The sequence below is a fragment of the Pseudophryne corroboree genome, chromosome 6, assembly GCF_028390025.1.
Source record: "Pseudophryne corroboree isolate aPseCor3 chromosome 6, aPseCor3.hap2, whole genome shotgun sequence".
NCBI lineage: Eukaryota > Metazoa > Chordata > Amphibia > Anura > Myobatrachidae > Pseudophryne > Pseudophryne corroboree.
The window spans coordinates 355,463,793-355,490,838 of NC_086449.1; the positions used below are offsets into that span (position 1 = coordinate 355,463,793).

The window sequence follows — 27,046 nt, forward strand, 5'->3', positions numbered from 1 at the left end:
GAATAGGAAAGCCCAGAAACAGAGCATTTTGTTCCTCCTGCAGAGTGTCATGTTGGGAGGTACATATGCAGTTATATACAAGCGAAGGAATCAGCTATACCTGACATGAGACCTACTTCACAGTAAGGGTATAAATCAACAGGTTAGATGTAACACAGGCATTAATGGCATTGGTAAACACTTAGGGCTGATCGAGTCTGACCTGCCGCAGCACAGCCCCAGAGGTCCAGCCTGCAGCAAGGCCCCGGGGGGCAGTTATCCTGGCAACCATCGCTAACATGGCGTGCAACAGCAGCCAATACTCCGCACTGTTTCCTGTCCAAGTGGGCCAAAGCGTGGGTAATACGCGGTGATTGGGTATGGGGCGGGAGCAATACCCGGAAGTGTCCTACCGTAACGCCTGGAAACTCGGCAGTTGGCCCGTTGCCCTAGAAACAGCTTCTTCCCGCAGCAGCACTGCCCCCTTTCGGCAGCCTGGCGGTATGACAGCGCAGAAGTGCCTGCTGGTAAAGATTGCAATGGGCAGTCGCCTCCTGATACCCAGCCGTGGGTGTATACTTGTGCAAAGCTGAACTACAATTCCCAGCAGCCGCTACTCTACCGTAACTCCCGGAAGTGACTGATCTGGTAACTCGGGGTCACGGGTTGGTGTATGGAATGGTTTGTAGTGATTCCACTACTATGGGGTGTCTGATGGGTTCCTTGTGTACAGTATGCAGACGGACGCAGGTCATACATTTGCAATCAGTCTGTGCAGACAATATGAGTAGCTCTATGTATTAATGTGAAATGTTATGTTTACATATTTTCTAACTACATTGTATTCGTATTTGTAGTGTTTCAGGTATAACCATTGTATCATAGTCTAAACAGCATACATAGCATGTATAGGTTTCCAGTCCATTTCATGCATGCTACACAAAGCAGAGAAACTGAGCTGCTAACATTGCTTTCTAACTTTATAATATAAGAATTCATTCATGTCTTATTATGAAAACAGTATAGTAGGCAGAATGCAGTAGATGTGTAATGCGATACATATAGGGGCTGATGCAGAGTTGGTACTACACCAGTTGGCGATGCTTATCTGGCATGAATTCACCCTGCTTGTGACTGGAAAGAGAAGGAACGCTTATGCATGCTTGTAGACCCATAGGAGGGAATTACATGGTTTTTGGGTGCCCGCAGCTCCTGTATTAAGTGACATGAGCTATTTAGTTGTTTGTGCCAATGGGCGCAAATTCCGTGGGTGCACATTAAGTTTGCTCGCACCTTGCTGGAGTGACATTTGGGTGTAATAAGTAATGGGCTCCTACAACACTCGCACCCATAAAAAAAAAAAGCAATTGAATTGATCACTGGGCACCCATTACTTATACTCGCCCAAAAACAATTGAATACCTCCTTTACAAAGTCTAAGAGCCAGAGAGGCATTAGGGACATTTTCACTTGGATAAGTATATTAAAAGCATGGTCACACAAATGTGAACACATGCAGGCCAGGGAAAGGCAACAACCAAGCCACTGTTATTATGGGGGTCATTCAGAGTTGATCACTCGTTGCCAATTTTCGCAGAGCAGCGATCAGGTAAAAAAATGACAAAATTGCGTATGCACCGCAATGCGCACGCGCGTCATACGACTACAAAGAGCATCGTTGCTGTGCAATGGTTCTAGCGGAGAATCCATTCGCACAGCCGATCGCAAGGAGTTTGCCCGAAAAAGGGCATATATGGGTGTCAACTGACCATTTTCTGGGAGTATTAGGGAAAACGCAGACGTGTCCATGCGTTTGCTGGGCGGAAATCTGACGTCCATTCCGGGTCCTTCGTCGCAGCAATCATCGCACAGGATAAGTAACTGCAGAGCTGGTCTTGTTTTGCACAAAATGTTTTTGTACCACTCGGCTGAACAGGCGTTTGCACTCTTGCAAAGCGAAAATTCACTCCCCCGTGGGCGGTGACCATGCGTTTGCACGGCTGCTAAAAGTAGCTAGCGAGCGATCAACTCGGAATGAGGGCCTATACACAGTACAGAGTAAAACAATTAATTTTAGTAGCTGTAATGTAATGATGTAATAACGTTATATTTTTCTTATTCAACAGAAGAAAAGTCTCCATATAGTTTCAATTAAATTTTGACGGGAAATAACAATGTATGTCCAAGAGACCAGGAAGACTCACTCCTATTACTAGCATTATAATCTCTGACACACAACAAGAAATGGATGAAGATGAAGTTGATAATGCTCAAAATAGAGAGAAATCCAGTGCAGAAGGGACTGCAAATAGTGACTGTACAAATGACCTTTGGGGCCGAATAGATGAAAATGGCAACAAAACAGAAAGTGGACAGAAGCGATATCATTGTATTGATTGTGGAAAAAGCTTCACTAGGAAGTCCTCCCTTATTGTACACCAGCGAATACACACTGGGGAGAAGCTCTTCATGTGCACAGAGTGTGGGAAAAGGTTTGGCCTCAAGTCCTCTATGGTCCGACATATGAAAACCCACACACCAAAGACCCCAAATATCTGCTCCGATTGCGGCAAGTGCTTCACCCGTTATTCCAGCCTTTTCCAGCACCAGAAAGTCCATAGGAAAGAAAAACCCTATAAATGTTGCCACTGTGAGAAGACCTTTTCTCGGGCATCACAACTTGTAGTTCATCAGAGGATCCATAAGAGGAATCTGCTGCCTATGAAGTCGGAGTGCGGGGAAAGCTGTAGTGACGTGGACAAGCTCAGCATTCAGAAGAGAGCACAGCAAGCCAATGTATGCCTGCAGTGCGGGAAAGTTTTTAGAGCGCTAGGCTCTCTCATGCGACACCAGAGAGTACACAGAGGTGAGGAAGATGAAGAAAACATTTATTGGCTAATAACTTGGTACGATATAGGAAGGAGTATGTTTTTATTACGATAATAGTTCTATTGAAACATTTCTAGGACAGTTGTAACTGTCAACATTTAATCACTGCATTTAAATATTCTACTATTTGTCTTGTGTGGTCACTCACCGTACTATAGGTTGATGTTGATGATGCACACGTTTTTACATTAGGTTGTAAAATATGATGGAGAGCCACAAAATGTCCACCTCTCAGTAAAAACTATGGGATTGTTCACTAAGTAGACTATATGAGGAATGTATGAGTTTGTAAAAGTGGCACTATTTTAGCAATTTTGTTGCAAGATTTCAAGTGCCAATTTTTGTATAGGGAAAATCAACCTGCTTTTATTATTTTGAATATTATTATTATTATTACTTATCTATATGGTGCCACAAGGGTTATGCAATGCCTAACCACAAAGTACAAAATAGTTTAGGTAAGAGAGGGGAGAGGACCCTGCTAATGAGAGCTTACATTCTAAAGGGGAGGGGGCTGACAGACAGGGGTGACACAGATGGGGTAGAATGAGCATGGAACAGAGGGTTAGCATGAGAGATGGCTGAGTTTGATGAAGAAGTGGGTCTTGAGAGACCGCTCAAAGCTTTGTAGAGAGGCGTAGAGACTGATAGGCAGAGATAGAGAATTCCAGAGGTAGGGAGCACCATGGCCAAAATCTTGGAAACAGTAATGGGAGGAAGTAATCAGTTTGCAGGAGAGACAGCATGTATATGTGGAGTGAAGGGGGCGGGTGGCAGTTTAGAGAGAGATAAGGTCAGATTTGTAGTTTGGAGAGGAATGGGTGAGGGCCTTGTAAGTGAATGTTAGAAGCTTTATTTGGACTAGGAAGGAGAGCCAGAGTAAAGGGCCCTACACACTGTCCCAGTGTGAAATCATATGGACTGTCCACAGAAGGCTCTGCATTAGCTAATAAAAAGTTAATAGAGACAAAAACAATAATAATTACCCCCGTGCTGGTTCCTGGAGTTTATCACAGGGTCCTGTGTGCAAATGCACGTGGTAAAGATGAAGATTTTTGGTTGATGCCTCAGTAATAATTGAAAAGCAAACTTGCTGACCTCCGGTAGAGAAGCCATCAATTGACCATAAGATGGTGTTATATTAGGAACTTCCCCACAAGGGACGTAATTTATTCAGCTGATGGTAGCAGTATGGAAAAGCACATCCGCTGATGGCTGGTGTTATAGTGGTCTCACTGCGGAGATCCGTTCATATCCATAGCCGCAGCAGTTTCCAAATAACAAGATGCCGTGAATAGCTGAAATAACTTTTTACCTCACAGCGGAGGTGCGGTTCCTAGAGGTCACTTGGCTGCAGTATGTACACCGGACGGGGTGTCGGGAACCGAGATGGTAAGGAGCCTGTCTGCCAAATAACGGGTGTCCAATGATGAACTTGTAGAAAGGGGCGTCAACGCGTTTCGTCTCCTAGCAACGGAGACTTCCTCAAGACTCCCTCATAACTTGCTACAATATGCTTGTATTGATGGGAGAAATTCTGAGTTGATTGCAGCAGGAATTTATAACATGTGCAGAGAGAGTTAGATTTGGGTGGGGTGTGTTCAATCTGCAATCTAAATTGCAGTGTAAAAATAAAGCAGCCAGTATTTACCCTGCACAGAAACAAAATAACTCACCCAAATCTAACTCTCTCTGCACATGTTATATCTGCCTCCCCTGCAGTGCACATGGTTTTGCCCAATTGCTAACAAAATTCCTGCTGCGATCAACTCAGAATTACCCCCGATGTCCCATGTAATTGCACAAATGTGGCCATCGCTAACCCTTTTCTTGCAATGTTTGTGTTCTTTGTAAAACCTCTGACATAAGCATGTATTTCTTGTTGTTTGGTCAGAAATTGTAACCGGTTTTCTTTCTCTTTCAGTAAAAACTGTTTTCTCCACTGACAAGGATAATGGATTCACACAGAAAGTAGATTGTAATTTATCTGGATCCTTACATAAGAAGAAAAAAAAATTGCGTCAAAGAAGAAATGAGTCTGCTCATGCAGAAAGGAAAACTCACAGTGGGGACAAACGCTTTCTATGTATTGACTGTGGGAAAAGCTTCACCAGGAAGTCCTCCCTTATTGTACACTATCGCATACACACTGGCGAGAAACTCTTCATGTGCGCAGAGTGTGGGAAAAGGTTCGGCCTCAAGTCCTCTCTGGTCAGACACACTAGGACTCATTCTCCAAAAGTCCTCAATATTTGCTCTGACTGTGGCAAGTGTTTTAGTCGCTACTCCAGCCTATTCCAGCATCAGAAAGTCCACAAGAGACAGAAGCGCTATAAGTGTCCGCAGTGCCTAAAGAACTTCTCTCGGGCATCACAGCTTATAACTCATCAGAAGACCCACAAAGCAGAGAAGGTGTGTCCAAAATCAGAACTTGCAGAAGACACTGATTATCAAGGTGACCTTAGCAACTATCTCAGATCCAACTCTGCAGGAAAGTCCCATGTATGTCTGCAATGTGGGAAATGCTTCAGGAGGCAAAGTACATTTATAAGACACCAGAGGATACACTTAGGTAAGTTTCTGCTTCCCTTTATGTTAACCTAAATATATTACGCTGATACAGTAAATAATTTGATTATGGTTTGCAATCCTTATTACACAAGGAGTATGGCCACCTAGTATAGTAGAGAGAAGATATGTAAGGCGGGAGTGGAGATTTTAATTAAACTGCATTATGGGGGTGATTCAGTAAGGATCACTGCTGCGATCCTAACTGCATTTCCCCAATGGTCAGGTGCAGAACGGGTCCTGCATTCATGTCGCAGGTATGCAAACGCTTCTGCCTGATTGACAAGCAGAGGCGTTCTTAGGGTGGGTCCACCGGTGTTCTTGAAAATGGCAGCGTGTTGCCCCCGTTTACTTGGAGTGGCAAGGCCAAGGACTGCGTGACAAGATGCAGTTTCCTTAACCTCTGAAGCCGCCCTGTGACTGCAAGACTGAGAAACCTTAAGTTTACTCAGCCTGCCGTTGCAGATGAACATCGCGACTGATGGTCGCGATGTTCATCTCAGATGTGATCACATGGCGAATGCAGAGCGGAGGTGGTATGCACCTCATCCTGCATTTGCATTGCTAAGGATTGCAATTGCAAAGCTCCTGCAAACAGCTTTCAAAATGCAATCCTTAGTGAATTAGGCCCTATGTCTAATTTTGTAAATACACACATGCAGTTTCATAGGTGATTATTGAACCACTACAAAATCTCAGCTTATGGGAAGCCCAAACAAGCAATAAAAACTCCAGATAATAGTTATTAGGTCATTAAATTATCAGCAAGGTGGAAGGCGACCATTATTCTGCTGATGATATTAAAAACTCGCACTAAGGGGGTGATTCAGACCTAATCGCTGCTAATTTTGCTGTCCTGCGTTCAGATAGTCGCCGCCCAAAGGGAGTGTACATTCACCCTGTGCAAGTGTGTGATCGGATGTGTTTGCAGAGCTGCAAAAATCCAGTGTGTGCAGTTTGTGCTCAGCCCGTGACTTACTCCTACAGTGAGATGAGTACAGGCTGATGTCACATACCCTCCCTGAAAACGTTTGGGCACGCCTGCATTTTTCCGGACACTCCAAGTAAACGCTCAGTTACCACCCACAAACGGCCTCTTCCTGTCAATCACCTTGCGAACGCCCGTGCGACTGGTATTTTCGCACCATCCTGTCGCTGACCGGCGATGCCCATTGTTGTCCGACGCACATGCGCATTGCGGTGCAAGCGCTGTTATGACCTGATCGCCTGCTGTGTGAAAACGCAGAGCAGCGATCAAGTCTGAATCACCCCCTAAAACAGGTGATACAGACTCTTGGCCCAAAAAGTGATTGGCCAGATCTTGTCCAGTTTGACCTACATACATGTGTAGCCAAATTGTTGTTCACCACTCTGGACAAGCAGGAGGCACAGTCTTTGTGTGGCACCTGCATATTCCAAACTTCCCATGTAGCTTCAGATGGAGTTGAATGATCAGAGGAGGAAAGTGTGACAAATGAAAGAAAACCAAAAGTTAGGAAATGAAAACGTAAAATGGTTTAAAGATTTCTTCCTAGGCTCTAGCTGTATTATACTCACCAGTTGTGCGTATTGCCATAAACACATTTTCCAGGGTCAATGAAGTGCATTCTAGCTTTGAAGAACACATTATAATATGAGGAGGTAGGAGAGCATTGAGTAAACATGAGTTTAAGATGTTGTATCGGCGCAGAACTATGTGTATGCACACCATAAACATTTGGCAATGTTTGTGGCAGTATTTAAAGCTGATATTTATTTAAAGGAACAATCCAATGTGTTGGGTTGCACAATGCAGGACACTGAACTATGGGGGTAATTCAGATCTGATCGTAGCAGCAAATTTGTTAGCAGTTGGGCAAAACCATGTGCACTGCAGGGGGAAAAGATATAACATGTGCAGAGAGAGTTAGATTTGGGTGGGGTGCTCCCCCAGCAGTGCACATGGTTCTGCCCAGCTGCCAACAAATTTGCTGCTACGATCAGATCTGAATTACCCCCTATGTCATCAGGTTTGGATTTAAAAATGCAATTGTTACCCTTGTTGTAAAATCCTGTGATATGTTTCAATTATCCTCTAGGTAATGGTCATTCATTTAATAGCATGAACTGTCTGTTACACACAGATATGTATGTCAGAACATACTCTAGCATTTCTGAACCTATTTACACAGGTGAAGATATGGAACGACAGAAGAAGATGTTGCCTGATATCTTAGAGAAATGTAACACTGATGAGGAAGAAAACCGCTATATTGCCGTATTGCTTGGGGATGATGCAGATGGGAAAGTCAGTAGTGGAGCAAAGCGCTTTCTATGTATTGACTGTGGGAAAAGTTTCACTCGGAAGTCTTCCCTCATAGTACACCAGAGAATACACACCGGTGAGAAACTCTTCATGTGCTCTGAGTGTGGGAAAAGGTTCAGCCTCAAGTCCTCTCTGGTCAGACACATGAGGACTCATTCTCCAAAAGTCCTCAATATCTGCCCGGATTGTGGCAAGTGCTTTAGTCGCTACTCTAGCCTTTTCCAGCACCAGAAAGTCCACAAAAGAGAGAGGCGTTATAAGTGTCCGCAGTGCCAGAAGTCCTTCTCTCGGGCATCACAGCTTGTAACTCATCAGAAGACCCACAAAGCAGAGAAGCTGCGGCCAAAATCAGAACATACTGAAGCTTGCGATTATCAAGGTGAAATTAACAGCTATTAACTAATCAATAAACAAACACAGAAACAAGATCTGTTAGTGTGGTTATTAAATAAACACTATTCAGCTAAATATATAGATTTCACAAAATATATTGTGTATGTATATAGAATATGTAGTATACAAAACGACATTAGTATATTTTACCTGTAGTTAAATTAATGTATTGCATTTAATTCAAAGACATAAAGGTGGCTTGGGTTTCTGTATGCAGAAAAGGTTTATAATCCTCACAGAACAGCATTGTCTTAGGAATGCCCTTACTATTAACAGCAGTTCCATGGGGAGGCATTCAATTTGCCGGCTGTCAGGAGACCGTCACTGGAATCCCGACACCCGGGGAAATACCGGAGGTCGGAATCCCCACTCGGGTGATGGTCCACGCCACCACCTGAGGGGGAATATAACCGGTCGCCACGAGACCCGAAGTGTGGCAACCACAGCGTGGGGACACACTGTGCTTGCTTGCCACCGGTATTCCGGCTGTCGGGATCCTGGCGTCTGTCACCTGACCGCCGGGATATCATACTGAATCCGTTCCATGTACAAAACCTATGGGTTGATTTAGAGGTGTACGCATTTGCAATAGCAGTCGCTACTGCGTCTTTATGCTAATGGTGCAGCCGATGGACATCCTATTGAGACGCCCACTGGCTGTGGTGCAATGGCACCCAGTTGAGCACAAAGATGCACCACTGATTGGACATCGACGAAAACCATTGGACATTAGATCTCTATGCAATTCTGATATGCGTCCCCCGACGGTAACCATCGGAACACATGCACAGTGCATCTTGTACGCATATGCAGAGTTAATACATTGGAGGATCGCACCCAATGTTTTAATTTCATTCCACCTCACAAGCAGGTTACGGATGTGCAGTGCAATACCTTGTGCCCAGTGGAATATACATCTGTACAGCCTTTCTCCCTCTCTGACTTTTGACTGGGCATAGCTCTGTCAGTAAATTGGTAGTGTACTGACCACAGCACCCAGGAGATATGGGGAAGGGGGAGATGTGAAAAATTACATTTGCAAACTATATATTTTCCCACACCATATATCGCCTGTACTGATCAACTGCAATCACTGTACAGGTTATATATGGAGAGCAGAGTGTCCAGCCAAAAGTAAAGGTGGGATAGGGAAGATGGATGAGTGATGCGCAGCAATATTATACATATCTGATAAAAAACACAGAATATATTGTAGCTATTTTTTATTATGATCACTTTGAGAGTCCAAATAGCTTTTAGTATCAGCACCCTGAAGAAGGTCTTAGGGGTATTAAATTCTTATGTGCACCTCGATAATTAATGGGCACCCGACTGAGCTATTCAATTATTCCAGGTGCCCATTAATTGTCGCACCCAAATAGACTGAATTTAGCAGCATATTGTGGCTAAACCCATCTAAAATCCTGGTCAGGGCACTCAATCTTTTCATACATGTTTTCTCGCCACCTCCAAAGCAGCAAGAAGAAATGTGTCCAAGCTAGTGGCATCCGCGGCATCTAGTGGCATCCCCCTTAAAAATCAGTTTAGTACCTGTTGAGGCTGCAAGGTTTGCTTGGAGACGTTGTTTACTTACTGTTAATGGTATGCGCCTATATTATTATTCATTTTAAATGTGAATCGGTCCATATGCTTCTGATCATTTAAGTTGAACTTTTGTTTGCATTTCTGCTAATGACCTAATTGTAGTTAGTGTGTTTTTACCAACTTCTAAAATCTTTAACGTGTACTTGTTTCCAGGTAAGGGTGAGACCGATGTTATGGATAATGCAGGTAGCAATGCACATTCTCGTATTCAAAAGTTGAAGAGAAAAAACAATTGTAAATCTTTTACCAAAGAAGACAACTTTAAACTGCTTAGAAGTGAGAACACAGAAAACGTTATCTTTAATACTGCGTCAGATGATTTTGATTCTAAACAAGTGGGAAATGGGAAATGCACAAGCAATACTAAGTCCATTCCCAAACGAAGATCTTCCAGCAGCAAAAAGCCCTACCATTGTATCCAGTGTGGGAAAAACTTCACCCGCAAGTCCTCCCTTATTGTCCATCAGAGAGTCCACACAGGGGAGAAGCTCTTTATGTGCACCGAGTGTGGGAAGAGATTTGCTTTCAAGTCCTCTCTAGTCAGACACCTGAGGACCCATTCTGGCGAAACCCTCAATATCTGCTCTGATTGCGGCATTTATTTCAGTCGATATGACGATCTGGTGTTACACTTAGAAAATCATAAGGGTGAGTGATTTTATGGTGAATATAATTAGAATCTTCTTGAATCAGCCAGGATTAGACTTTTTAATCATCTTCTGAAGCCAGTCTCCGGCATTCCTGTCTAGGAGAACAAAGCTGGTGCTGTCACATCGCACTCACCATCCACTGCTTTGTTCTAATAATGTTCAGTGGAGGTCACTTTGTTTAATGCTGTAAGATAATAATTTGCGCCAGGGGACATAAAATAATTTACTAAATTGCTGAATGAAAATGGACTGTCCAACGCTTCTAACGCCTCTGAAGCTAAAATTCTTAAATTAATAAATACATTGCATTGAATGAATCTTATTACCACATATGAATGGTACCTTCCAACTGTCCCTATTTCAGCGGAACAGTACCACTATTCGGACACTGTCCCACTGTCCCTCCTGCGGGGGTTGTGGGGGGAGGAGGAGATTGGGGAGCCTGTGATGTCATTACAATGCACACGACATCTAAACAGTGTATTGTAATGAGCCTGGGTGCTGCTCAGCTGCCCCAAAATGTTGAAATGGTTGTATGTGATACAAGGCCACGCCCAACAACCTAAGGCCCCACCCCTTCTCAGCCAAGGCCCACTCCTTTTTCGGGTGAAGGTCCCGCATCACAGAGCTTAAAAGTTGGATGGCATGTATGAACTATATTGGTAGTAGTTATTGCAGTTCCATATTACACCTTCATGAAAATTGATTAATATGATCTAAACTAATGGAATATTATTAAAATGGATTTTATTGATGAAATGGACAAAATTGCAAGCTGGGGTTTCATCAAAAACTGACACATATCAATACACAATATATAATGGAAAATGTTAAATATGTAGTAGTACAGTAGGGCTGATTCAGAGGTGCACGATATTTCCATGTGGATGATTGACATTCTGCTGCCATCAAATAGATGCTTCAGGTCTATTCAGACACATACTCAGGGTTGGCTGGCTTAAACCATCTCTGTTTTTTTATTATGCTGTGACTACTGGCATGGTGCCTATTATACTAAAAAAACTAGTGTTTTTATTCCAAATGTTCAATCCCAGTGGGATGTCCAGTGCTAATGCTTAACTCCTTTTTGTGCCTGCGTGTGTGTTTCTTTGAAAAGTGCTTATACATTTTCCATTTTGTATTACTGTTCAGATTTATTTAATTATAAGTAGGGCTAATGAGTAATAATTTGTTGTTCTTATTTTCTCTATTATTCATAAGGGATATTGGGGACAGATTAGTACGATGGGGTATAGATGGGTCCAAAGGAGCCAGTGCACTTTCAATTTCTTTAACTGGGTGTGCTGACTCCTCCACTCGATGACTCCTCCTACAGCTGAGTTTAGAAAAAAGTGCCCTCAGGAGAGGATGCACACTCTGCAAGATGCAAGAGTTTTCTTCAATTTCTTTTAAAAGTTTTATTTCTTTCGGTATGTTGTTTGGGGGGGAGGGGCGGTCGGTCACTGGCGAGTTAGAGGGGGAGGGGCGGTCACCAGCCTCTTGAGGTGCAGAGCCACTTTCCCGCTGCAGGACCATCGTCCTGAGGGTCTGTTTGTTCAGCGGGGCATGGCGCATTGGCCGTCGCAGCTGCAGCATGCCGCACACTCCTAACACTGCCTGAAGGTGATCAACGGTGGTGAGTACACACCGAGGATCCCGCTAGGGGGGTCCCCCAGTTTAATGTGTGGCTGAAGCGTAGTTGAGGCGTACGGGTCCCTCCAGGGGGGACCCGCTATAGCCCCTGCATGCGACTGGCTAATATAGTTGTAACAAGAATTTATGTGAGATTACACACATAGGAGACATGGCCAGTATAAATATTCAGCAGTAGCTCCGGCGCCATGGCGGGGGTGGAGTTACACGAGACCGGGCTCAGCGGCATTTTGGCGCCTTCCTCTGCATAGCAGCAGCAGCAGCCTCCACAGCTCCTCCATTACAGTCCCTGGATCGCTGGTACCGGGTGTAGAGGGGGAGAGACGCTATATTAGTGCACAATAACATCCCTCTGAGGGATGTTTCATATTACAGTCTCACTGTTGTTTACATATAAAAACGCTGACTGCCTCACTGGGGCTGTGCAGTGCTGGGTGCGCCTGGGGTCCTCTCTCCTGTGTCTCCTCTCACATGCAATAGGGCTGGCTTGTAATCTATATATATATCAGGCTGTGTTGTATGTGTATGTTACCTGTTTTTTCTGCTTCACAATGGTAAAACAGAAGTCATGCAGTGTATGTAATGCTAGATTCTCTCCTAGTTCATCTGGCTCAATATCATGTGAGCAGTGTAGTCAGTCATCTCAGAATGCTGATAACAATATGGGGGAGAGTCCAGAGCCCTCCTGGTTGGGGCTATCAAAACTGTGATGTCTGATATGCCATCGCAACTCACTGCAAATGCCAATAAGACCCAGGAACTGCAACAGGCAGTGGCAAGTCTAACTGCTAAGCATACCCCCCTGTCTGCCACAGGTGCACAAAAACGTGCTCTCCCTGCACTCCTATCAGATACTGATGATGATATACAGGATGATAGGGTATTGAACCCCTCATATTGGCTATTCGGGTTGTGTTAAAGCTCCCCCTGGAGGATGCTAATGCTCAGCAGTCATTTTTTCTCCCACAAGACAAACTGACAGTCACATTTCCTGACTCCAAGGAATTGGATGACTTATTTAAAATAGCCTGGAAGAATCCAGATAAAAAATATGAGGTGTCGAAACTGTTTTTGCATACATTCCCCTTTGCCCCTGAAGACAGAAAATTCTGGGAAGAGTCTCCAGCAGTAGACGTCTCAGTCTCGTCTTTCTAAAAAGGTGGTACTCCCTGCTTCGGGCTCCTTTACGGTGAAGGACCCGGCAGATAGATTTCAGAGTGGTCTCAATTTTTCTATCTACACTGTTGCAGGTGTAGCTCAAAGATCGGTCATTGCAACCGTCTCAAATACTCCTGTTTCTGGGAATGCTACTGGATACTGTAGCACAGAAGGTGTTACTCCCAGAGGAAAAGAAAACACTTCAAGAAATTATTCGCATGGTACTCTGACCTCCTTGAGTCTCCATTCATCTTTGCATAAAATTATTGGGAAAGATGGTGGCCTCATACGAGGCGATTCAATTCGGAAGGTTTCATGCCAGAGCATTCCAATTGGACATCCTGAACAAGTGGTCCAGTTCCCATTTTCAGATGCACCGGATGATTCGGCTGTCACCCCAGGCCAGAATTTCTCTCCTGTGGTGGCTACAGTCTTCCAACTTGCTGGAAGGACAACGCTTTGGAAATCAGGATTGGATCCTCCTCACGATGGATGCGAGTCTGAGAGGATGGGGAGCTGTCACCCAGGGGGCGCAGTTCCAGGGCAGGTGGTCTGCGCAAGAGGCCCTACTTCCGATCAACATTCTGGAACTTTGGACTATCCACAATGCAGGCATCCCCTCTACTCCGAGATCAGGCGATCCAGATGCAGTCTGACAACGCGACAGCTGTGGCGTACATCAGTCGACAAGGAGGGACAAAAAGCAGGGCCTGCATGTGAGAAGTCTCCAGAATACTCCTCTGGGAAGAAATAAATGCAAGAGCACTGTCCGCAATTTTCATTTCGGGAGTGGACAACTGGGAAGCGGACTTCCTAAGTCGCCATGACCTCCACCCGGGAGAGTGGGGACTACACCCTCAGGTGTTTCAACAAATCATCGACAGGTGGGGATGCCCACATATCAACTTGATGGCCTCTCGCCTCAACAAGAAGCTTCACTGCTATTGCTCACGAACCAGGGACCCTCAGCCTTCCCAGCTGGTTTACCGGTTTCCTCCAATTCCGCTGATCCCGAGGGTGCTGAAGCGGATCAGACATCAAAGAGTGGAAGCAATCTTGATTGCCCTGGATTGGCCCCGAAGAGCGTGGTACGCGGCTCTTCTGGACATGTCCGTAGAGGATCCTTGGCCTCTACCGCTAAGAAGGGATCTTCTTCAATAAGGACCACTCGTCTACCCAGACTTACAGCAGCTTTGTTTGACGGCATGGAAGTTGAGCGGAACATCCTAGCTCAAAAAGGGCTTTCCAAAAAGGTAATTGCCACTATGGTACAAACCAGAAAACCTGTGACGTCAAAACACTATCATCAAATCTGGCGGAGATATGTCTCTTGGTGTGAGGAACGCACCTATCCCCCTGCAGAATTCCACTTGGGAAGGTTCCTGCAGGCTGGAGTGGATAAAGGCTTACGTCTGGGATCCATTAAGGTCCAGATTTCAGCTCTTTCCATCTTCTTCCAGAAGAAGTTGGCTCTCTTGCCGGAAGTTCAGACCTTCTTGCAAGGGGTGCTTCACATACAACCTCCCTCTCATGCCGCCTACGGCACCTTGGGATCTAGATGTAGTGTTACACTTTCTACAGTCCTCCTGGTTTGAACCTCTGACGACGGTAGAAGAGAAGTACCTCACGTGGAAAACAGTGATGTTACTGGATCTGGCTTCTGCTAGACGTGTCTCAGAATTGGGGGCCTTATCCTGTAAAAGTCCATACTTGGTCTTTTACGAGAACAGAGCAGAGCTCAGGACAAGACAGCAGTTCCTGCCGAAGGTGGTCTATGCGATTCACTTGAATCAACATATTGTGATTCCGTCCAGTTCTGACAGTTCTGCTCCTCCGGTGGCATTGGATGCAATGCAAGCCTTGAAAATCTATGTCCAGAGGATGGCTCGGATCAGAAAGATGGATTCCTTGTTTGTGCTGTATGATGCGCAAAAAAATAAGGGTTGCCCTGCTTCAAAGCAGTCTATTGCACGTTGGATTAGGCTTACTATCCTACAGGCCTATGCATCGGCAGCATACCTGTTCCACAGTCTCTGAAGGCCCACTCTATCAGGTCGGTAGGCTCTTCCTGGGCAGCTGCCCGCAGAGTCTCGGCACTACAGCTATGCCGAGCTGCTACCTGGTTGGGGAAGAACACCTTTGTGAAGTTCTACAAATGTGATACCGTGGCCAAAGAGGATACCCAGTTTGGGCAGGCGGTGCTGCAGATGTGTCCGCACGTTCCCGCACGTTCTAGAAGCTTTGGGAAATCCCCATCGTACTAATTTGTCCCCAGTATCCCTTATGGATGCTAGAGAAAATAGGATTTTAAATACCTACCGGTAAATCCTTTTCTCGTAGTCCATAAGGGATATTGAGCGCCCGCCTCTGTGCGGTGACTTTCTGAAGGTTCTCTGTTATGTGTTACCTGTTCAGCTGTTGCTGTTAATGTTGCCAGCCGTTGCTGGCCCAATTATGTTTTGGTGTGCTGGTGTGTAAATCTCACCACACTTTTTGTTATGTTCCTTCTCTCAAGTATGTCATTCTCCTCCGGGCACTGTTTTACCTATAACTGAGCTGTAGGAGGAGGCATAGAGGGGAGGAGCCAGTACACCCAGTTGAAGAAATTTAAAGTGCACTGGTTCCTCTGGACCCATCTATACCCATCGTACTAAACTGTCCCCAGTAGCCCTTATGGACTACGAGAAATGGATTTACCGGTAGGTATTTAAAATCCTATTTTCAGTTTCATCTATCTCTGAGTGTACTTTATGTATTAATATGTTTAGTCTTCTACATATATTCAGATGTAATAGTAATAATAAGCTGTAAAAAAATGGTTTAACTGAAAGAGGTAAAATAAATCAAAGCCTAATAACAATAGTAATATTAGAAAGTATTTACACTTGGTTGATCAAAGTATCTAATACATGATTAAATTTTTTCTTCATTAAAACAATAAAAAAAAACCTGGTGTAAACAAAAAAAAAAGTTTTGTTTTTTTTTAAACCGTTTTTTTTCCAATCCCCCCTGCACATACTAGTAGGTTAAAAATAGTTTCTACCCCTAATGTTATAGTTACGCTGAATTCTAGATTATTGCGCTTAATTGTAGTTTGTGTAAACAGGTTTTATTGCTGGAATATTGGTGAGAGACACAAGATGCATTTACACTCATTGTATTTTTTTATGTTTTATAAAGTGATAATAAAAGGTTGGTTGTTTTTTCTTACACATTATGTAGAATTCTATTTAAAATAGCTACGTCTTACTGCTTCCTACATTTTCAATGCTATGAAATCCTTCTAGTAATGTAACTTGTACTCCTTTTCCACTACTGTAGCACGGGTCGCAGCCGTGTCGCCTGATACGGCTGTGACCCGTGCTACAGCCCCCTAATGACAGTGCTTACCAACCCGGCAATTGCCGGGTTGGTGACGCGGCTAGTGACGCGGCAGGGACGGCGCTGGGAGATCATATGATCTCCCAGCGCCGCCTTACCATACACCGTGAACGGGAGCCGTGTCGCCTCGACACGGCTGCCGTTCACACTAGACAGCTAGCCGGGTTGAACACGTGTTCAACCCGGCTAGCTACCCGGGTAGGATTCCCGGATCACTTGATCCGGGAATTTGCCGGGGAACCCTTTTCCACTAGGGAAAAACACGGGTAAATGCGCGCCCCTGCGCATTTACCCGTGTTCTAAAAAGCTAGTGGAAAAGGGGTATTATATAGGTTCTTCTAGTCATTTATCTAATATAGGTTTGCCTAGTCATTTAACTTACAGTATATAGGTCCTCCTAGTCATGTAACTTATATAGGTCCTCTTAAGCTGGGTACACACTGCAGCAACGGGCATTCGTTCCAACATCGGAATCAGTGTCCTTAAGCCCAGATTCTGTGTATTCACTGAAACAAGTTTTATGAAGGATGGAACAATCATGTTCCGTTCCTTCCATCATAAGCGTAAACAAGATCACTTGTGATATTGCTAGGTTTGATGTACAGCACATCAAACCTAGTGTTCGTCGCTAGCAACTGCGGGAGTGCGCAATCACCCATACACACTGAGCGATTATATGCGATTTGTCGTTACAAAACAACAAATCGACCTGACATCGCTTCAGTGTGTACCCAGCTTTAGTCATGTAACTTGTATAGGTTCTCCTAGTCATGTATCTTATATTGGCCCTCCTAGTCATGTAACTTTTTATATAGGCCCTCCTAGTCATGTAACTTATATAGATCCTCCTAGTCATGTACCTTTTTATATAGGACTCCTAGTCATGTACATTTTTTATATAGGTCCTCCTAGTCATGTACCTTTTTATATCGGTCCTCCTATTCATGTAACTTATATAGATCCTCCTAATCATGTAACTTATACAGGTCCTCCTAGTCATGAAACTTTTATATAGGTCCTCCTAGTCATGTAACTTAAATAGGTCCTCCTAGTCATGTATTTTATATAGGTCCTCCTTGTCATGTGACTTATATAGTGGTCTTCTTAAGCAACAAAATGTATATACATACATGTATTTATGTCATCAGGTCAGCTGCAGATGAATCAAAATGCTGTATCAAAGACTGAACCAGGAGAAGAACCATCTATGGACACAGAGGTGGTAGCAAAGGTGCCTTTTGAGAGAGAACAGGTGTCAAGTCTGCTGGACAAGGGCCATGGTAATGAATATCCACTGCCTATCGCATCTCTACCTATAAATGACTATCTGGACTCACAGTATGCTAACACAGAAGAGAAAATACAGAACGAGTCTATGAATATAAAGCAGGAGTCTCCTGAAAACATCTGCACATGTGAGTAATAGCTATGCACAGCACAGAACAATAGGGAACATTTGGCAAAGTTACTGGATAAATGACATTTGGGACCGGGTTGGTTGCTATGGTATGCTGTACTTTGGCATACTGTGATGTAGCAAAACTTACCCTTTCTGCAGTTTTTTCTAAATGTCCCCAACGGGTCTTCCTTCTACAGCAAGCTCTGTTAAAAGAATTAGTTTGCGTTTCTATTTCTCTAACGTCCTAGATGATGCTGGGGACTCCGTAAGGACCATGGGGATAGACGGGCTCCGCAGGAGACATGGGCACTTTAAGAAAGAATTTAGTTCCTGGTGTGCACTGGCTCCTCCCTCTATGCCCCTCCTCCAGACCTCAGTTTGATACTGTGCCCAGACGAGCTGGGTGCTTTTCAGTGAGCTCTCCTGAGTTTACTGATAGAAAGTATTTTGTTAGGTTTTTTATTTTCAGGGAGCTCTGCTGGCAACAATCTCCCTGCATCGTGGGACTGAGGGGAGAGAAGCAGCCCTACTCTCTGAAGCTAGGTCCTGCTTCTTAGGCTACTGGACACCATTAGTTCCAGAGGGATTGGTATGCAGGATCTCACCCTCGCCGTCCGTCCCGGAGCCGCGCCGCCGTCCCCCTCGCAGAGCCGGAAGATAGAAGCCGGGTGAGTATGAGAAGAAAAGAAGACTTCAGAGGCGGCAGAAGACTTCATGATCTTCACTGAGGTAACGCACAGCACTGCAGCTGTGCGCCATTGCTCCCACACACCTCACATACTCCGGTCACTGTAAGGGTGCAGGGGGGGGCGCCCTGGGCAGCAATATAAACCTCTTATTTGGCAAAAGGAGCATATATACAGCTGGACACTGTATATATGCATGAGCCCCCGCCAATTTTACACTTTTAGCGGGACAGAAGCCCGCCGTCGAGGGGGTGGGGCTTCTCCCTCAGCACTCACCAGCGCCATGTTTTTCTCCACAGCACCGCTGAGAGGAAGCTCCCCGGACTCTCCCCTGCTTATACCACGGTAGAAAAGAGGGTTTTAAAGAAGAGGGGGGGCACATAATTCGGCGCAGATAAAAACAGTGCTACTGGGTAAACATTAAATTGCTGTGTTTTTTCCTGGGTCATATAGCGCTGGGGTGTGTGCTGGCATACTCTCTCTCTGTCTCTCCAAAGGGCCTTGTGGGGGAATTCTCTTCAGATGAGCATTCCCTGAGTGTGTGGTGTGTTGGTACGTGTGTGTCGACATGTCTGAGGTAAAAGGCTCTCCTAAGGAGGAGATGGAGCAAATGTGTGTGTGAGTGGTGTCTCCGTCGACAACGCCGACACCTGATTGAATATGTGAAATAAAGTGCTGAGGTAAATTTATTGCACAAAAGATTAGAGAACAGACAGTGAATCTACACAGGTCTGTCCCTATGTCACAGAGACCTTCAGAGTCTCACAATGCTCACTATCCAAAATAATAGACACTGATAACGACACGGAGTCTGACTCCAGTGTCGACTACGATAATGCAAAGTTACAGCCAAAACTGGCAGAAAAGTATTCAATATATGATTATTGTAATAAAAGATGTTTTGCATATCACTGATGACTCATCTGTCCCTGACACGAGGGTACACATGTTTAAGGGGAAGAAAGCTGAGGTAAATTTCCCTCCTCTCATGAAGAAAAAGAGCGGGTATCTCCAGACAAGAAGCTGCAGCTTCCCAAAAAAGAATTCTCAGGGAGTATCCTTTCCCTACTAGGGCCAGGATACGATGGGAATCTTCCCCTAGGGTGGACAAAGCTTTGTCACGTTTACCCAAAAGGTAGCGCTGACTTAACAGCTATCCTCAGGGATCCTGCAGATAGCTTGCAGTAAAAGTACTTTGAAGTCCATTTACACACATTCTGGCACACTACTCAGACCGGCGATTGTGTCGGCATGGGTTTATAGCGCTGTAGCAGCGTGGACAGATACCTTATCAGCGGAGATTGAAACCCTAGATAAGGATACTATGGTATTGACCCTAGTATATGTATGTATGTATGTATGTGTATATATGTGTATATATATATATATAAAAGATGCTGTCTTATATATATATATATATATATATATATATAAAACATGCCCAAAGAGACATTAATCTACTGGGCTCTAGAGTCAACGCTATGTCGATTTCTGCTAGAAGTGTCCTGTGGAACATGCAATGGACAGGTGATGCCGACTAAAAGAGGCATATGGAAGGTTTACCTTACAAGGCTGAGGAATTGTATGAAGAAGGGCTCTCGGACCTGGTCTCCACAGCTATAGCTGGTAATTCTGATCTTTTGCCTTATATTCCCTCACAGCCTAAGAAAGCACGACATTATCAAATGCAGTCCTTTCGGTCGCAGAATAACAAGAAAGTACGAGGAGTGTCCTTTCTTACCAGAGGTAAGGGTACAGGGCACAGCTAGTTCCCAGGAACAGAAGTCCTCCCCGGCCTCTACTACATTCAACGCATGACGCTGGAGCTCCGCTAAGGGAGTCCGCCCCAGTGGGAGCACGTCTTCGACTCTTCAGCCACATCTGAGTTCACTTACAGGTGGTTCCCGGGGCAATAAAAAATTGTTTCTCAGGGTTACAAGCTGGAATTCGAAAGGTGCCTCCTCGCCGGTTTTTCCTTATCGGACCTACCGGCTTCTCCCCCAGGAAGGGAGATAATATTAAATACAATTCACACATTGTATCTCCAACAGGTGGTGCTCAAGGTTCCCCTACTGCAACAAGGAAGGCGATATGACTCAACCTTGGCTGTAGTCCCGAAACCGTACGGTTCTGTCAGACCTATTTTTAAAATTAAAATCTCTGAACCTATACGGGAAAAGGTTAAAATTTAAAGTGGAATCGCCCAGAGCGATCATCGCCAGCCTGGAAGGGGGGGATTTGATGGTGTATCTAAACATAAAGGCTGCATACCTTCATGTTCCCATTTATCCACCCCATCAGGCGTACCTGACAATTGCGGTACAGGATTGTCATTACCAATTTCAGGGTAATTGGCGGAAATAATGGTGCTCCTACGCAAGCAAGGAGTCACAGTTGTCCCATACTTGGACGATCTCCTAATAAGGGCGAGATGAAAAGAGCAGTTGTTGAACAGCGTGTCACTTTCGCTGAAGGTGTCACAGCAACACGGCTGGATTCTCAATTTCCCGAGGTCACAGTTGGTTCCTATAACTCGTCTGCCCTTCTTGGGTATGATTCTGGATACAGACCAGAAATGGGTTTACCTTCAGATAGAGAAGGCCCAGGAACTCATGACTCTAGTCAGGGACCTATTGAAACCAAGACAGGTGTCAGTGCATCACTGCACTCGAGTCCTGGGAAAAACATTCCCTTCAGCAGGTTCCATGCGAGGACTTTCCAATGGGACCTACTGGACAAGTGGTCTGGGTCACATCTACAGATCATCAGTTGATCACCCTATCCCCCAGCACCAAGGTATCTCTCCTGTGGTGGCTGCAGAGTGCTCACCTTCTAGAGGGCCGCAGATTCGGCATTCAGGACTAGATCCTGGTGACCACGGACGCGAGCCTCCGAGGCTGGGGAGCAGTCACACAGGGAAGAAATTTCCAAGGTCTTTGGTCAAGTCAAGAGACTTGTCTTCACATCAACATATTGGAACTAAGGGCCATATACAACGCCCTACGTCAAGCGGAGACCTTTCTTCGCATCCAACCGGTTCTGATCCAGTCAGACAACGTCACCGCAGTAGCTCATGTAAACCGCCAAGGCGGCACAAGGAGCAGAGTGGCGATGGCGAAAGATACCAGAATTCTTTGCTGGGCGGAGAATCATGTAAGAGCACTGTCAACAGTGTTCATTCCGGAAGTGAACAACTGGGAAGAAGACTTCCTCACCAGACATACGTCCTGGAGAGTGGAGACTTCATCAGGAAGTCTTCGCACAGATTGCAGTTCGGTGGGGACTGCCACAGATAGACAGGATGGCGTCCCGCCTCAACAAAAAGCTGCAGAGTTATTGCGCCTGGTTAAGAGACCCTCAGGCAGTAGCGGTAGACGCCCTAGTGACACCGTGGGTGTTCCAGTCAGACTATGTATTTCCTCCTCTTCCTCTCATACCCAGGGGTTGAGAATAATAAGAAAAAGGAGGAGTGAGAACAATCCTCATTGTTCCAGATTGGCCACAAAGGATCTGGTATCCGGATCTGCAGGAAATGCTTACAGAAAATCCGTGGCCTCTTCCTCTAAGGCAGGACCTGTTGCAACAGGGCCCATGTCTGTTCCAAGACTTACCGCTGCTGCGTTTGACGGCATGGCGGTTGAACGCCGGATCCTAGCGGAAAAAGGCATTCCGGATGAGGTCATTCCTATGCTGATAAAGGCTAGGAAGGACGTGACATCTTAACATTATCACCGTATATGGCGAAAATATGTTTCTTGGTGTGAGGCCAGGAATGCTCCTACGGAAGAATTCCATCTGGGCCGTTTCCTTCACTTCCTACAAACTGGAGTGAATTTGGCCCTAAAACTTAGGCTTCATTAAGGTTCAGATTTCGGCCCTATCCATTTTCTTTCAAAAAGAGTTGGCTTCTCTCCCAGAAGTTCAGACGTTTGTAAAAGGAGTGCTGCGTATTCAGCCTCCTTTTTGTGCCTCCGGTGGCACCTTGGGATCTTAACGTGGTGTTAAGTTTCCTAAAGTCACACTGGTTTGAACCACTTAAAACGGCGGAGTTAAAATATCTCACGTGGAAGGTGGTCATGTTATTAGCCTTGGCTTCGGCTAAACGTGTGTCAGAATTAGCGGCTTTGTCACATAAATGCCCCTATCTGGTTTTCCATATGGATAGAGCAGAATTGCGGACCCGTTCGCAATTTCTGCCGAAAGTGTTATCATCTTTTCATATGAACCAACCTATTGTGGTGCCTGTGGCTATACGTGACTTGGAGGATTCCGAGTTACTTGATGTGGTCAGGGCTTTGAAAATTTACGAGGCCAGAACGGCTAGAGTCAGGAAAACTGAAGCGCTGTTTGTCCTGTATGCATCCAACAAGATTGGTGCCCCTGCTTCAAAGCAAACTATTGCTCGCTGGATTTGTAACACGATTCAGCAAGCGCATTCTACGACTGGATTGCCGTTACCAAAATCGGTCAAGGCCCATTCCACTAGGATGGTGGGCTCTTCTTAGGCGGCTGCCCGGGGGGGCCGAGCAGCTACTTGGTCGGGTTCAAACACTTTTGCAAAATTCTATAGGTTTGGTACCCTGGCTGAGGAGGACCTCATGTTTGCTCAATCGGTGCTGCAGAGTCATCCGCACTCTCCCGCCCGTTTGGGAGTTTTGGTATAATCCCCATGGTCCTTACGGAGTCCCCAGCATCCTCTAGGACGTTAGAGAAAATAAGATTTTACTTACCGGTAAATCTATTTCTCGTAGTCCGTAGAGGATGCTGGGCGCCCGTCCCAAGTGCGGACTTCTGCAATACTTGTATATAGTTATTGCTTCAATAAGGGTTACGTTATAGTTGCATCGGTCTTGCACTGATGTTATGTTGTTTTCATACTGTTAACTGGGTAGTTATCACAAGTTATACGGTGTGATTGGTGTGGCTGGTATGAATCTTGCCCTTGGATTAACAAAACCCTTTCCTTGTACTGTCCATCTCCTCTGGGCACAGTTTCTCTAACTGAGGTCTGGAGGAGGGGCATAGAGGGAGGAGCCAGTGCACACCAGGAACTAAATTTTTAATTAAAGTGCCCATGTCTCCTGCGGAGCCCGTTGATCCCTATGGTCCTTACGGAGTCCCCAGCATCCTCTACGGACTACGAGAAATAGATTTACCGGTAAGTAAAATCTTATTTTTTCCTGTTTGTATGTCCACATGTTTTTTGTTTTTTTTTTCACTTAATTTAAGTCATGTCACCTTTTTGAACGCTCCATGGTCAGTTAGGTAAACAGACTGCACACAGGAGCATGGAAAAATTCAGGATATTAGGGCTCTGAAATTGCTCAAGGCCCTGACTTGTCCACTTGTATGGATTGTATTACTAAGTACAAGGCTTCATGTGATAGGTCGTGTATCATGGTGTTAGGCTGGGAATGGTGACAAGTAGTAGTACTGAAAACTGTATAATACAAGCAGCAGGATCTCCGAGCAGCACAGAGGAATGATTTTAGAATACTGTCCAATCCAAGTGCAAATATTGTGGTGCCGCCTCTATATGAAACAAAGCTTATGTATCCTACTTTTTTAAATTTCTTTTTATTGTAAACAATAACATAGTTCAACAATAACAGATTAAGAATTTAGTGACAATAGTGAAATGAAAATGGAGTTAATAGTGTTCACTCTAGGCTGTTTTAGCAGGGCGCCGCGCCCTGCCCGTTTTTTAGCAGGCAAAACCCGCCTTGCCCCTTTTGCGGCGCCCTGCTAGCACAGCCTCCCGCTTCCTGCCCTCCTGGCGTGTATAGATGCCGTGCGCATGCGCGCGGCATCCATTCACGCATTGGGAGAGGGCTGGGGGAAGCCCAGCACCGACGGAGGTGCTGGGCACGCCCCAACAGTGACATCACCGGCCACAGACGCTCTCTGTAGTAGCGTCTGTGGGCCGCACCGCCCCCTATAATGACGTAGGCGTGGCCACCCCCCCTAATTTGCGTGGCCGTGCCCCGCGCGCGCGCACATGTGCCCCTGGAGTCCGGCGCCCTGCCCCTTTTCACTCCTAGAGTGAACACTAAGTTAAGGTCACTAAATATGGACTTAAAAAACTTAACCATGTGTGGAAGTAATACTGAAGTTAAGGCTTTATGGTAGGACACTTTTTAATCTTGAGGTGTCTTAAATCTCTAATGCAGGGTACACACTTGTAGATATATCTGCAGATCAATTGATCTGCAGATATATCTACAGACGGACCGGCAGTGTTCTGTGCATACTGTGTGCCCGATCCGTCGGGACTGACGTCACAAACTGGTCAGGCATTTACATGCGCACGCCCAGTTGTGCTGTCAATCACTGCCGGTGTCTGCAGCAAGTGTATGGGCAGTCAGCTGACCATCAGTACACACAGCACAATGTGTGTAGGGCCGAAGCGATATGTCTGTGAACGGCGGTATTCACAGACATATCGCTCGTGCACACTGGCCGACGGACCCGCAATATATCGGCCATTCAGTATAACGGCTGAAATATCGGGCGGTGTGTATGCACCTTTACTCAGTTTAATTACTGAGGTTGGATTCTGCTTTGGAGCATCGAAAGTTCAGACTGTGGAGGAATTGCTTTCCTTCCTAAGGGTCAAATGAATACTTGTCTTCCCCCAACATTCACTACTAACTATTTTTTACTGTATAAACGTAACCGTGATAATAAAAGGATGCAAGTGACAGTTCTAGCCTATTCCTAATTGTAGCAGATGCAAAGTCTTGATATACGTGTCATTTAGATTCCTCAAAGAGGACTTTGTAATTTGTTCTTTGATTTTAAAAGAGATCAGCCTAATGATCACATCCCGTGGAGGCTTTGTGCCGTTATACCAACAGTATATACATAGACTTGTATATATCTAGTGATCTGTAAAAATATGATAGGACAACTCTTTTCAACTTTTCTCATCAGTTCTCCCCTCATCTCAGTCTATTTATCGGAACTGAAGTGCACCATTTATCAGACGCAGCGAGTTTTATTATTTACAACACGTTTAATCACTTGTTGATAAATGTGCCCCTATAGCCCCTGGCTACAGAACATATAGTATATATGGAAGAATAAAGTGTGTCTGACCAGAAGTACATAACAATATTAGAATGTATTAAAGTAAAAGTTTTTTTTAATGGATATATCGCTACATTTTTTTTAACATAGTAACCATTTTTCTTAGATATGAACTATTGTCATTGTCTTATCTTGCAGCTGGTGAATGCCTTGAACGCCATAAGAATGAAGAAATTATCGCATGTCCTTATTCACTTGACTGGGGAGCGGATTTTGATTTTTCAAAATCTTTAATTGAAGAAACTACTGGGAAGATAGAGAGAACCAATGAAAGTGAAAACCATTTAGAGCAACCTGTGTTAAATGGAGTGAATAATGGCACCTTAGGAATAAGCTTTTGGGATGGGTCTGATCAAATGAACAAGAGAAGACAGAGCGGAGAAAAACGCTTTTTATGTACCGAGTGTGGGAAACGTTTCACCCGGAAGTCCTCTCTCATTGTGCACCAGAGAATACACACCGGTGAGAAGCTCTTCATGTGCACAGAGTGTGGGAAGAGGTTTGGCCTCAAGTCCTCTCTAGTCAGACACACGAGGACTCATTCTGTAGAATGTTTCACATGCAGTGAGTGCGGGAAAAGCTTCAGGGACCATTCCAAGCTCTTACAACATCAGACAAGTCACACAGCAGATTGGCCCTACTCAGATCCCCATCTAACAGTCCATTAGATCCCACTTTAAATTTATACATCAGAATTTTTATAGAACATATGGCAGCACAATGGTCTGGTGGATTTGTGACCAATAATTAAATGAAAGTGTGGGATGCTGCCAATGAATTGTTGCAGTTACTGGCTGTATGTTTTTTGTTACAGACAGGAAAGGAAGTTACCAAGAAAGTATGAAAATCTTGTCTGTATGATATAACAAGTGTGCACATGTATTGACACTTTTGCCTTCTGTGAATGTTATTGTTTGATTCCTTACTCCATTTTATACTGTGAACAGTTTTATAAAAAAGTTAGTGAACTGTTATAATACATCCAGACTGGAAATGTTGAAACAAGTTAGTATCTTGGCATTGATGCCTGCACTTAGCACGTATGTACATTGTGATGAGTCTGAGCTGTGAGAGTAGTGGCTGTGGCTTTGCTTGCTCGTGGAATGATGTGTGTGTGTGTGTGTGTGTGTGTGTGTGTGTGTATACAGAGTGCCGTGTGACCTTTAACAGATAGACGCCCCCTATTAAAGTGGAATTGAACTGCAAAGATCTATTACATGAAAAGTATTAAATGTGTTTTAAATTGGGTTAGATCAGTGTTGGCCTCACACTACTGCCTATAAACAGACTC

At 44.8% G+C, this 27,046-nt stretch overlaps 2 protein-coding genes across 8 annotated transcripts in view; one reads left to right on the forward strand and one right to left on the reverse strand.

Moving 5' to 3' along the window:
* The window catches only part of LOC134932302 (hydroxymethylglutaryl-CoA lyase, mitochondrial-like), a 53,480-nt gene extending 53,000 nt beyond the window's left edge, over positions 1-480 (reverse strand). For 2 of the 3 annotated variants that reach the window (XM_063926614.1, XM_063926615.1), the window contains exon 1: positions 393-480. Coding sequence is in view for 1 of the 3 variants with exons in the window: in XM_063926613.1 (XP_063782683.1) it covers positions 203-280 (78 nt within the window). In the remaining 2 variants the exon portion in view is untranslated. The other variant, XM_063926613.1, reaches the window with a different exon arrangement.
* LOC134932300 (zinc finger protein 585A-like) lies at positions 100-26,736 on the forward strand. Of its 5 annotated transcripts, none has more exons than XM_063926611.1 (7): positions 100-122; positions 2,106-2,845; positions 4,793-5,440; positions 7,515-8,120; positions 9,893-10,387; positions 17,730-17,996; positions 25,894-26,736. In XM_063926611.1, exons 2-7 carry the CDS (start codon positions 2,158-2,160, stop codon positions 26,421-26,423), a joined length of 3,234 nt encoding a protein of 1,077 aa, XP_063782681.1. In that variant the 5' UTR covers positions 100-122; positions 2,106-2,157; the 3' UTR covers positions 26,424-26,736. The 5 variants fall into 5 exon arrangements, with proteins under 5 accessions (XP_063782681.1, XP_063782678.1, XP_063782682.1 ...); XM_063926608.1 differs by lacking the exon at positions 100-122 and adding an exon at positions 538-627; XM_063926612.1 differs by lacking the exon at positions 100-122 and adding an exon at positions 538-627 and having other exon boundaries at positions 7,608-8,120.
* Positions 26,737-27,046: the final 310 nt, after the last annotated feature.